We start from the raw sequence: 13311 nt of genomic DNA on the forward strand, positions 1-13311 counted from the left end.
AAACATAATTTTGCATTGATTGAAAAAATCTTGAATATTTTCTTAAATTGTTTTTGCTAATGCTGACACGTTTCTGAACTTTAAACAGAGATGATGTTCTTCAGAGTCTGTGTATAGTCCAGCACTCTCTGCTGGGGGCTGGCAGCATGCTCCCCCCTCTTGATGGACCCACAGTCACTGGTCTGTAAGTTCTAAAACTCACTGTGATATAGAGCAAAGTTTGCTCTAAGCAGCAGATATGTGAAGGGACACACAGCACTGATTAAATTGTATTTAATTTTTAAAAGGGAAAAATTAATTGAATGAAAACTTGTATTAATCAAGGACACATTAAATTAAAAAAAGTGATAGTACAGATGTTTATAATGTTACAAAGGTTTTCAATTTCATATAAATGCTGTTCTTTTGAACTTTCTATTCATGTTATCCACAAAAACATTAAACAGAACAACTGTTCTCAACATTCATAATAAAAAAATTAAAGACCGCTAAATGGCTGCAAAAAAAAATCAGCTTTGCCCTCAAAGGAATAAATTTAATTTTGAAATAAATTACACATTTGAAAACAGAATACAGTTATTTGAAAAAAAAAAAAAAAAAACTATATTACAATTTACAGTACTTTCATCAAATAATTGCAGCCACGGATTTCTTTCAAAATCATGTTAAAAAAAATCTGAAAGTTTTGCATTGTAGTTCATTTTTTTGTTGTTGTTGTTCATTCTCCTTTGTGCAGTGTACCCAGCTTGGTTAGTTTGGAGGAAACAAAGCTTTACATTGGTGTCGACTATGGTAAGCCAAAACTGGGGAAGTTCATATTAAAACTCTGCTTATGAAATCTGTTGTGATGAATGTCCAGTTAGAATAAGTTGTTGTGCATCATGATGATAGAATAGGATATCATCTTCTCAGTAAGACATTGCTGATTTTTCCAGATGAGTGCAGAGAGAACTACCGTGAGGCCATCTGTAAAGTGATGAGGGAGTTGCTTCGTAAGTGATCCTCATTTAGAACACCTTCCAGCACACAAAATGTACTTAATCTACATTATCCACAATTCTTAAGACAAGCATCATCTAATTCTCTTCTGTAGATTACATTCTGGAACACTCAGAGGATGACACCAAATCCCTTTTCGCCATTATCAAGGTAAGTGTGCGCAGTAGATATTTGTGGAAAATGAATGGATCATTGTTCATTAAGTTTGTATTGGATCATAAAGCAATTATTAGGCATTAAAGTTTGTGATTTATCAGTTGTTTGTCTCCCTCAGATCATCAGTGACTTGATGCACTTCAGAGGTTCCCACAAACACGAGTTTGACTCTCGTTGGAAGAGTTTCACCTTGGTGAAGAAGTCGATGGAGAACAGGGTGTGTAGTTGGGCCTAAAAAATCTCCTGTGCTATTTATTTGAAATGTATATTTGTCTTAAGAATCTTCTTATTCTCTCAGCTTCATGGGAAGAAACAGCACATCAGAGCTCTTCTGATTGACAGAGTTCTTCTTCAGCATGAGGTAGGAGCCAATGCTATAATAACCTGGCGTGGTGATTTGGCGCATAATAGATATTGTAGAGCTGTCACAATATCACATTTTCACTACACTATTTTCATGGCCAAAAGAATTCACAAGAACAATGTTGTTGTTATATCAATAGAACTTTTGAAAATATAAACAATGCTATCAGTCAAATTCTTCTTAAACTTTTGTTTTCTGTTGTTTGGCCAGAGTCACACTAAATATGATTATTTTTTTAATCATAAAGGTAGAGGGAAATATGTAACCAAAACTAAAAAGCGTATAAAAAAAACTTACTGCTGGGGTGTTTTTTTTTAAGCAATCCAAAAAGCTCCCACGATGGCTGGATAGCTTTTTTGGGTATGGTTAGAGTGGCTCAATTTTTTTTTTGTAATTTGTTTTTTATGACGTTTGGCAACCAACATAAGGCAGTTTCCCACCTATAATTTTGGAGTGTCAACCAGATAGTTACTGGCGCTGGATTATATACTATTAAATATTATCATATGTATAGTTTTAACACAGTATTTATATTTAATTTCTTTGAATTTTAGATTCCAATATATTTAAACACCCCAAGTAGGAAGTTACATTTTTTTTTTTTCTGCTCTCGATTTTTAGATGCGAAAGTTACAGGTCGAGGGCTGTGAATATAAGACTGTTCATCAGGACCTGTTGAGGGACCTTTTGCGTCTTTCCACCAGCACCTACAGCCAGGTCTGATTCCACATTCACCTAATTTTACAAAAAAATAATCCCCTTTATTTTATCTGTTCTCCTGAATACCCATTTATTGGACCCTCAGGTCCGCAGCAAGGCCCAAAATGTGTTGTTCACAGCTTTGGGGACCTATAACTTCTGCTGCCGAGACATTACTCCACGTGTCCTGGAGCTACTGGAACCCACACGAACTGATGTCACCCAGCAACAGTTCAAGGTATATAGTCTATAATTTTCACTTTCTATCATTAGCATAACGTTGTATTTGTCTTTAATGTGATGATTTAATACCATTGATTTTATCATAATTTGCTTTAGGGAGCGCTCTACTGCTTGCTTGGGAACCATTGTGGAGTGTGCCTTGCTAACCTACATGACTGGGATTGCATCGCTCAGACATGGCCGGCCATAGTGCGCTCAGGCCTCAGCTCAGCTATGTCTTTAGAGAAGCCCTCCATTGTCAGACTCTTCGATGACCTTGCAGACAAAGTCCACCGGCAGTACGAGACCATCGGCATCGATTTCACAGTGAGCAGTGTCGCCTGTTTTGTACATTTTGTACATAAACTTTGGCATAATGTGGTGTGTCGATCAGACTGTTAAAGTGCGGATACATTTATCATTGTTTGGTGACTATTCACAAGAGAAATCCAGTCATTTTAATGGGAATCTAGGTATTCTGGAATTTGTCATAAAGATTTCCCCCCAGGTTCAATTTGCTCAGTGGATTTGGTGCATTATCCAATAGAAAGCTGCTTGATTTAAAAGTGATTTTTGTGCAAGCTGTACTTCATACATCGCTAAATTGTTGATAATAGACAATAGACTTTTTCTGAAAGCAACATTTTGCAGAAATTTCGCTAATGTGGCCGCATCTTAATGGGTGTTTACATAGTATAGTACAAGTTTTTATACGGTTTGGCTATTAATTTACATGACAGCGGCAAACTTTTGAAAACAGGTTTCAAAGTGCATGTTTTTGAAAACGTTATGTCATCATCTGTGTGTAAATTACAAAAAATGTGATTTTGAGAAAACAGGGACTTCTTGGACATGCGTATTATGTGTTCAGTCTATAGTGTTTCTTTACAAAGTAACATCGCCAACTAGTGGCTTGGCATGCATAATTCAGCATTTCTTATCGCTATCGTGGATCCACGTGAAAGAAAATTGAACACGAAATTTTTCAAAACAAAGGAAACATTTTTTAACATGTCATTGTTTTGTAAACTTACCCTTAGGTGGAAAATAGCATCTGCCTTGTACTGTAAGACTTATGTTTCCCTGAATTAATGTGTAGGTACCTGAGACTGCAGTTTTCCTGGGCCAGCACATCACTGATTCAAGCCAGCCCATTCCACACATTGGCACTCCCACAGGAAAGGAGCTGGAGCAGGGACTGGCGCTTCAACGAGACAAAAACCAGGAGGCAGTGGAGTAAGTGCTACACACATACCCAGTCACAACATTTAATACTCAGTTAACATGGTGTAGTATATCTTTGCTGTGTTTTCTCTTTTAGGAAATATGAAAAGCTTGTGAGAGACCTGTTGGAATGTCTAGATGACAGGGACATGTAAGTATCAAACAGATAAAAGTCCTACATTATTCTGTAAAACTAGACACAAAAGCATCACTCATTTGTGAATATGTTATTGTATGTCATCAGGCCTTGGAAGTTTGAGCACATTGCTATTGGCTTCCTGTCTCTACTGCTAAGAGATGACTATCCCCTCCAGGCCCCAGCAGTGCTTTTCTTTGTACAGAGCCTCAACCATGATGCACTTGTTGTTCGCAAGGTTCGTGGAATGTTGCTTTTGTTGGCTTTGCATAAATCTGTATCATTCTTTGCTGCGGTTTAGCACCAGCCTGCTCCCGTACACTTACCTAGAAGTATCTATTACTGATGAAAACCTTTATTAGCTAGTTTAGATGTGTTAAGTTTGGATTAGGATTAGGTTTAGGTCTAAACTCTGTTCAAAATTTTGGGGTCGGCAAGATTTTTAAAAATATTTTAAAGGTACCATGACATGCTGTTTTTTGGATGCTTTTATATAGGCCTAAGTGGTCCCTAGTACTGTATCTGAAGTCTCGTTCCCGAAATTCAGCCTTGGTGCAGAATTTCAGCCATTACGAGCCAGTCCCAAAATGAGCTTTCCTTAGGACGAGCCATTTCTGTGTCTGTAGCTTTAAATGCTAATGATGAGGAGAGAGGCGGGGCAAGGTGGAGGGTGGGTGTGTGTCCTGCAGCTTGCGGCCACTGTACCATGCGCTAATGTTGACAGTGGATGTATCGCAATGGCTCGTAGACACGCAGTCGTTCAAGCTTTTCAGTTTGACCCAGAATCTGATCCGGATGGAGAAGCATCAGATGAAGAAGTTGCAACTCAGCGGCTACAGCAGGACGTCTCCGAATGGTTAGTTTAAAATATTGTGTCTGGATACGGTCAGTGTCTCCCACGCATAGACTTTATCTGCGCGGACCGCAACAATATCCACTGCCCGCTTCCATCAGCTCCCGTGTCTCACACACACGAGCACGACTTTAGAACAATATTTAGTAACATTCAGACTCTTTAGGCGGCTTTTTTCCCATAACGGGTACATACTAACAAACCTAGCGACTTTAAAAAAAAAAAAAAAACCTTATCATTCAGTTGGAAGATGTCTCCAGTACTGCCCCGCGAGCGCGAGGTCTCTCTCCCGGTGCAGTGTCGCCTCTCTCGGCGTCTGTTCTGAGCAGCGAGCGGCAGAGAAGCAACGCTTTCAGTTTGCCTTAAAGCAGCGGACTCATCAATAAATCATTTACAAAACAGCGTTTACAAGCACTTGTCGCTTACTGACTGTTTGGACTTTTAAATATGAACATAATTTGTCTGTTAATATGCGCAGTTTATTACTCAGATGCAAAGCAGTGCTTCACTCGTTTGCAAGCCATGATGCCTCTCCCGAAAAAAAAAATTGCGCTCTCCTCGCACGGTCGTAGCTCATTTTCTCATGGGCGGGCAAAGCAGAGAAAGGGGAGGTAACGTTTCCCCGTATGACGACATAAGGGGAAGATTCCAGATTGGGCCATCTGAGCTTTCATTTTCTCAAAGGCGAAGCAGGATACCCAGGGCTCGGTTTATACCTATCGCCATTTCTAGCCACTGGGGGAAGTCAGGCTAGGGGAACTCATATTAATGTTAAAAAACCTCATAAAGTGAAATTTTCATGCCATGGGACCTTTAAAAGAGGTTATACTCCCAAAGGCAGCATTTATGTGATCAAAATATAGAAAATAATAATTATTACAGTTTTTATTTTGATCTATTTATAATGCAATGCAAAATGTAATTTTTTTCTAATGGCAAAGCTAAATGTTCAACATTAATTTTTCCAGTCTTCAGTGTCTCATTAACCTTTAGAAATTTAGAATATGCTAACTTGGTGCTCAAGAAACATTTCTTATCAATGTTGAAAAATGTTTTTTGCTGCTTAATATTTTTGCGGAAAGTCTGGTACATTTATTAGCATTCTTTGATGAATACAATGTTCAAAGGAACAGCATTTATTTAAAATAGAAATCTTTTATGAAATTATGAATGTCTTTACTGTCACTTTTAATTAATTTAATACTTCCTTGCTGACTCAAGTTTTAAACAGTAGTGTATATGCACTTAGTCTTTTACATGTTTAAAAAACATTGTGTATATTGTTTTGCTTCCAATAATTGCTGATATAGATGGCAATCGCTGCAATGGCAGGCATACTGAAGCAGCTGAAGAGACAGCGCAAGAAAGTACCTGTTAGTCCCTGTGATATAAGTGAGTAAACAACAGTGTACAAACAAATAAATAGTACAATTAAATGAGGAGATGATTAAATTACTTTTCACATCCATCTGTTGGTCCATCTGTAAGATCTCAGTATCTGTGGAAGGAGATAATTGCACATGTGCCTTGCAGGTGGGGTAACAGAGCCGGAGGGGCTGGTGGCAGGAGACAGGCCGGGGAATGACTGGCTGCAGTACCACGGTGACAGCCTGCCGAGCACCCAGCAGGACTGGGACAAATTCTGCTTTATAGAGAAGACACACTGGGGCTACTACTGCTGGCCAAAGTAAACAATCCCAGCCTCTGATCACTGTATGATTCACTCCAAATCTCTGCTTATAGCTATTTTGTCACTCTCTCCATTTCTCTGTTTATAGGAAGTTGATTGTATATGCCCCAGCAGAAGAGCAGCCCAAGGACCTTTGTGCTGAGAACATGAATGAGGTATACATGGACTGAGTGCGCTAGACCACTGCCAAACTTGACAGTATGTATACTAAACATGATTTTCTTACAGAGAGAGCGCATCATCTGTGACCATTTCACAGACCCCATGTTCATCAAACAGCTCATTGAGTTCCTGTCTCTTGAGGACCGAAAGGGCAAAGACAAGTTCAATCCTCGTCGCTTCTGTCTTTTCAAGGTACCGGCATTTATAAGACAATAATCATGGTAAAGGAGATAAAGGTACAGTTTGTCAGTAGGTAAGAAAGGAAATCAATAAAATGGAGATTTAATTGACTATTTAATTTGACAATCTTGTCTCTACTATCATCATTGAAAAGTTTTAGGGTTAGTAAGATTTTTTTTTTTTTTTTTTTTTCTCCAAGACTACAAGATATAATACAATACAAGTATTACAAGAAATACAAGAAAACAGTAGTATTTTTAAAAAAAAATACAATTTAAAATAAATATGTAGTTTTAATATAGTTTACAATTAGTAGTTTACTCATTTGATGACAGCTAAATTTTTTTGCAGTTCAGTTATATTGTGATGCATTGCAGTGTATTGAATTGTGACTCATGTATCACGATGTGTATCATACCTGGCTATCATTGAACGCATGTTGAATAGCCTTGATGTAATTTGTAGAAATATTTTTAGATGTTCCCGTGCATCTTGTTAACAAGCCACTGTTTATCCTGGACATTTGCTTACAGTGTCCTCTGCACCAGGCTGCATACAAAACTCTCAGATGCAGAGAGGACATTAAGATATGTTCAATCCCCACATAATTCCCCTGACTTCAATTTTTGGGTTCTCAGCAGAGAGAAAACCTTTAAAAAGTAGCATTTATTGGATCATTATCATCCTGTTTAGGTTCACTGATTCCAGCAGTTATGTTGCAGTTTCCCTAGCTGTAATTCTCAAACCGAGAGATAGCATAGATTTTGAGGACGTATTCAATAAATTATTTGTGGAGAGCAGTAAATACAGTTGTGCTCCCAGCCACATCTACCTCTGCAAATCTCTGCATTTTAACCAGCTCATAAACCTGCCTTGTTCACCTGCCATTTGAATTTATTACAAAATACAGATGGCTTGCTTTCTCATTCAATGCCCACAGGGACTCTTCCGGAATTACAGTGATGCCTTCCTGCCTGTTCTGAAGCCTCATATGGAGCGGCTGGCAAATGACTCTCACGAGAGCACCCAGCGCTGTGTGGCTGAGATCATTGCAGGACTGGTTAGAGGCAGCAAGCACTGGAGCTTCAGCAAGGTGAGCTGCAGGCATGAGGGATACACTTAAAATTAGGAAGCCACTGAGATGTTTAACCACATTGATGTCTGAACCCCCTCTTTCTTTCACACAGGTGGAGGCATTATGGAAATTCCTGATTCCTTTGATGCGCACAGCACTGTCCAATATTACTGTCGAGACCTATGCTGACTGGGGTACCTGTGTGGCAACTGCCTGTGTATGTGTTATAGATCCTTAAGGCCCCAATATACTTCAAATGAAATCGAAGAACGAACTGATATGACGTCATTCCGAACAAAATCAGGCCAAAACGAAGTTCGTTTTGAGTTTGTTTCGGCAGTTCGAAACAGCTCACCAAAGCAAACTTTCTGGGGGAGTTCGTTTTGGCTCCTAAACACCTTTGAGCTATCATTGGTCCATGGCGATTACGTAATCGGTGGGTGTGTTCCGGAACTCCACCTTCTTTGACGTGTTTTTTTTTTTTTCCTGGTTCGTTTCTCATTCAACTGAGGTCAGGCAGGCGAACAACATCTCCAAGTCACTAACAACATAAATACACTGTGTCGAATAGCTGAGCTGCCACAAATACGCACCTGTACGATCGCTCGCGGAGAGACTTTAAAGGTTCAGAGAAAGCATTTAATTCCTAGAAAGAAATGGCAACGAAACTTGGTGTCGACGACCTGGAGTTATACAAAAAGCGACGTAGATAAACATCAGATGCAAGTTTTCCAAAGCCATGAAAAGAATGAAACGAAAGAGTAAAGATATAAGGTAGCAAGTACCAAATACATATTTCAAATAAATGTCACACCGCTGCTGCTGTTGTTCTTTCAGAAAGCAAATTTAAAAGTTATACAATAAATGAAATGCCAAAAGAACATACAATAATAAACCTTTGTTTTATCAAATCATGACACCACATAAAATATAAAAACGTGTAATAATTTATCCAGTTTAATAAAAGACCTAGATACAGCATCATTGCATCGTTGTTGTGTTTAGGGCATATGCGCGAGCGTCATGAAACGTTTACATTGATTTACACCCTGCCTCCAGCAGCGTGGAGGTGTTGGAATGTTCGAAAACAGTATACCGTTGCTCAGCCTTTTAGAGCTTCTTTTTGCCCCCAAACGAAAACAAACTTCTTTTGAAGCCTTTACACTGTTAAATTGTATGCCACGTAATCCACCACCTGAATGTCTACTTAAAACCAACAGTAAATGGTCATGAAAACATTATAAATAGACTTTAAATAAATATTAAGATAAATTAGATTTAATATTTAAAATATCCAAATTAATATTTAAAGGGATAGTTCACCCGAAAATTAAAATTCTGTCATTAAAGTGATAGTTCACCCAACAATTAAAATTCTGTCATTAATTACTCACCCTCGTGCTGTTCCAAACCCGTAAGACCTCCATTCATCTTTACACAAATTAAGATATTTTTTGATGAATTCTGAGACCTATTCTAATTCTATGAAACCATAGACAGCAATGTAATTACCACGATCAAGGTCCAGAAACGCAGCTGTGCCACAGAACAGCATACGTTGTTTACGTTCAGTGGATTCTCTCCAAAATGGAGCCAGGGTGACGCGGAGGATACGAATTGTTGAATAAAGTCGTTTTTATTTTCTTTGCGCACAAAATGTAATGTTGTAGCAATTATGGATGAACCCCTGATGTCACATGGATTATTTTAACTATGTCCTGACCATGTTTCTGGACCTTGATTGTGGTAGTATCCTTCCTGTCTATGGGAGGGTCAGAGAGCTCTCACAATTCATCAAAAATATCTTAATTTGTGTGGGAGGTCCTACTGGTTTGGAACGACATGAGGGTGAGTAATTAATGACATAATTTTTATTTTTGGGTGAATTATCCCTTTAATTACTCACCCTCATGTTGTTCCACACCTGTAAGATCTTTGTTCATCTTCGGAACACAAATTAAGATATTTTTGATGAAATCGGAGAGCTTTTTGACCCTGCATAGACAGCAAGGGAACTACCATGTTCAAGGCCCAGAAAGGTAGTAAGGACATGGTTAAAATAGTCCATGTGACAGCAGTGGTTCAGCCTTAAAGGAACACTCATTTTTTTTTTTTCAAAAAACACACATTTGTTTTTGGAAATAGGCAAATTTTACAACTCCCCAAGAGTTAAACAGTTGAGTTTTACCGTTTTTGAATCCATTCAGCCGATCTCCGGGTCTGGCGGTAGCACTTTTAGCTTAGTTTAGCATAGATCATTGAATTGGATTAGACCATTAGCATCATGTGAAGCTATGAGAACAACTAACTGTTTATGTTTGATATTTTCAGGAGAGCCGAGATCCACGAAAGCTCCACTGGCTTCTCGAGATGCTGATGGAGTGTCCTCTCAGTGGGGAAGGTGGATCGTTTGTAGATGCCTGGTGAGTGTATTTTGTTTTACTTCATGGGAAATTCTGAAACCATTCAGACTTGGATGCATATGTGATATTTTGATATTTGAGAGATTAATAAATTTCTTTCTATCTCTGTAGCCACCTGTACGTGCTGCAGGGTGGTCTGGCACAGCAGGAGTGGAGGGTCCCAGAGCTGCTGCACAGATTGCTGAGTTACCTGGAGCCCAAACTCACTCAGGTTTATAAGAATGTGAGAGAGCGCATCGGCAGGTATGTGTGCAGTTGTGGTCAGAATGGTCACTGTAGTCTAAAAATACACTGGCAGTTCTCTCTTGTCATGTTTTCTGTCTTGTCATGTCTTCTCTTGCAGTGTGCTGACATACATTTTTATGATCGACGTTACCCTGCCACACACTCTGCCTACTAAGTCACCACACATTGCTGAGTTTACCGAAAGGATTTTGTCTCAGCTGAAGCCCCTGATTGAGGGAGACGAGGAAATCCAGAACCACGTGGTGGAGGAGAACGGAGTGGGGGAGCAGGACGAGAGGACCCAGGCCATCAGACTCCTCAAAACTGTTCTGAAGTGGCTGATGGCCAGTGCGGGGCGCTCCTTCTCTACTCCAGTACCTCAGCAACTACAGCTGCTGCCCCTGCTCTTTAAGGTCTTGCTTGCTCTCTCTCTCTCTATCTTAGCCCATGCTCTTTGTATCTCATTCTTTATACATTTGTGTGGAGTGCTCTTAAGTGGACTGCTGACTTCCGCTCAGTGCCTGTTTTTGTCCATCTGTAGATCGCTCCCGTAGAAAACGATGACAGCTATGATGAGCTGAAGAGGGACGCAAAGACTTGCCTGTCCCTCATGTCTCAGTGTCTCCTCTATCCTGAGCAGATCCCTATGGTACTGAAGGTGCTACATGAGGTGAGGCCTCAGACACGCTAGACACGACCTCACATATCAGGACAACAGTTCAAAAAACTATTAAAAACCGTTGCCAGTAATTGAAATAAAATGTAAATATTGATGAAAATGAGAAATATTAGAAATATTACCTTAACTACCTGAAATAAATTGCAGTTGAAGTATTAAAATGATTGAAACTAAAACTGAAGAAAAAATAAATTAAAGCTATATAGAAATATATTAAAACAACTAATAAAATTACAAAAGTACATAACTGATTTGCTAAAATTAAACCTAATTTAAGTATTTAAAATGGTAATTAATCAAAATGCAGATTCCCCCTCCCCGTGATAACCCACCAATAATCATGATGTAGTGACAGTGATTCGTGTAGAGTACAATTAGCTGTAAATACTTTTGTAAATAATTACTCAAATTGTGGTTCTGGTTTTGATTTCAGAGGTGACAGCAGCATAGAAATATTCATAATTCTTCATTGCTTAAAACACAGAATTGTTGTAGATGCAACACAGTGACTATGTTTACATGGACATCAATACTCAGATTTTAATATGATTAAGACAATACTCTGATTAAGCATCTACCATGTAAACCTAGATTTTTGATTACCTTAATTCGGCTAAAGTCATAATCGAAGTAAACACATATCGAATTAAGACATGTGGAGTATTCCGATTTTAATCGCATTATTGAAGTGCAATACAGACACGTAAACACCTTAATCAAGCTATTACCGTCGTGCAGGACTTTTCGCCGCATTTTGCGACAGGATACACACACGGCAGTGGTCAACTGTTTGACGGCAAATAAAAGAGCTTCAACGCCGCCGTCATCTGTATGCACGTACAAATAATTAACTGCACTTGAAGCTTTCATAATATTAAAAATGAAACACCCAAAACTATATGTGGCATCATCACGAAGACAAACTATGTTTATAAGTGAAATTCTGGTGGGGACGTCGGATTGCGCCGTGTAATGACGTATGCAATTAATCGATCTATGTACTATAACATGTAAAACGTGAACATGAAAGGATTATTCTAAAAGCAACTCATGTAAACACCTTAATCATAATATTGTTTTATTCAGAATAAGGTAAATAATTAGATTACTGATGTCTATGTAAACGTAGTGAGAGTCACCGAATGAGTATGTAATAAGTGACACTGATTATATACTACATAGGCATTTCAAATGCTGCACATTACTATTTCATAATTTTATCATTTAATTACATTTACCATTTATTGTTGTAATATTGTAAAATGTTAGTATCATCAGTGATTGCATTCACTAGAAATATTTAAAAAGTTCATATCCAGTGAAAAATTATGTACTTATTTAAATCTAATCTACTGGTGAAATCGGGCATTATGGGACTAGCAAATATTCATCCAAATGTGTATGTTTAATATTACATACAATAATATCCCACATGCTTAACATGTCATGTTAACATAGACTTCTTTAATTTACCATTATTACCCAGTCCTAGTGAGTACTATATTTGCTGTGCCAATCATAAGATTCTTTTTTTTTTTTCTTTTTTTTCAGATTGCTGGCAGCAGCTCTTGGCATGCACGATTCTCAGTGCTAACATACCTCCAGATAATGGTGTTCTATAATCTGTTCACTATACTGAGCAATGAGCAGGCTGTTCAGGACGTGAGAGCACTGGTCATCAGGCTACTGGAGGATGAGCAGCTGGAGGTACCTTTCTGGCCACACTGGCATCATCATTTATTCACTTTTATGCAGCCTTGTTCATTAAACCTTCATCTCTTTGCATCTCTGTGCCTTAGGTGAGAGAGATGGCTGCCACCACTCTCAGCGGCTTCCTGCAGTGTAACTTCTTGGCAATGGATGCCTCCATGCAGACTCACTTTGAGGCTCTATGCAAAACCAGATTGCCCAAAAAGAGGAAGAGAGGCTCTGTGGTGGACACTATTCCTTCAGTCGGTATGATCACGCTTTAATCACATGCAGTGCTGTGCTGTTTGTATCAGAGCCATGGCACAGTGCTAACATTTAATGCCTGCAAAATTTAAGAAGCAAAGTCATTTAAGTTCAAGTCTGGTCTGATTTAAGTCCCATTCCCTCTGTCTAATTATTCTGCCACGAAAAGGCATGAAATGCCTGTAAATAAAATAATAAAAAATAGCTCTAGCGTTTTATGTGCATATTTTTTTATTTTGAATAAAAAATTTAAATATCCTTAAGACACGAT

The 13311-nt window shown here is 38.6% G+C and overlaps 1 protein-coding gene across 2 annotated transcripts in view; it reads left to right on the forward strand.

The window, feature by feature from the left end:
- LOC306857475 (proteasome activator complex subunit 4B-like) overlaps positions 1-13311 on the forward strand; it is a 48863-nt gene that overhangs the window by 32001 nt on the left and 3551 nt on the right. For both annotated transcript variants that reach the window (XM_079397452.1, XM_079397451.1), the window contains 24 exons: positions 89-184; positions 737-792; positions 936-992; positions 1094-1149; positions 1274-1372; positions 1454-1516; positions 2141-2236; positions 2325-2456; positions 2558-2767; positions 3540-3676; positions 3762-3815; positions 3909-4038; positions 5964-6045; positions 6187-6340; positions 6432-6498; positions 6572-6697; positions 7626-7778; positions 7873-7977; positions 10092-10183; positions 10295-10426; positions 10527-10821; positions 10950-11078; positions 12639-12794; positions 12887-13043. In XM_079397452.1, coding sequence (XP_079253578.1) covers positions 89-184; positions 737-792; positions 936-992; positions 1094-1149; positions 1274-1372; positions 1454-1516; positions 2141-2236; positions 2325-2456; positions 2558-2767; positions 3540-3676; positions 3762-3815; positions 3909-4038; positions 5964-6045; positions 6187-6340; positions 6432-6498; positions 6572-6697; positions 7626-7778; positions 7873-7977; positions 10092-10183; positions 10295-10426; positions 10527-10821; positions 10950-11078; positions 12639-12794; positions 12887-13043 — 2834 coding nt within the window. The remainder of the gene's footprint in view (positions 1-88; positions 185-736; positions 793-935; positions 993-1093; positions 1150-1273; positions 1373-1453; positions 1517-2140; positions 2237-2324; positions 2457-2557; positions 2768-3539; positions 3677-3761; positions 3816-3908; positions 4039-5963; positions 6046-6186; positions 6341-6431; positions 6499-6571; positions 6698-7625; positions 7779-7872; positions 7978-10091; positions 10184-10294; positions 10427-10526; positions 10822-10949; positions 11079-12638; positions 12795-12886; positions 13044-13311) is intronic.

Source organism: Barbus barbus (assembly GCF_936440315.1).
Source record: "Barbus barbus genome assembly, chromosome: 38".
In the NCBI taxonomy this organism is placed as follows: domain Eukaryota; kingdom Metazoa; phylum Chordata; class Actinopteri; order Cypriniformes; family Cyprinidae; genus Barbus; species Barbus barbus.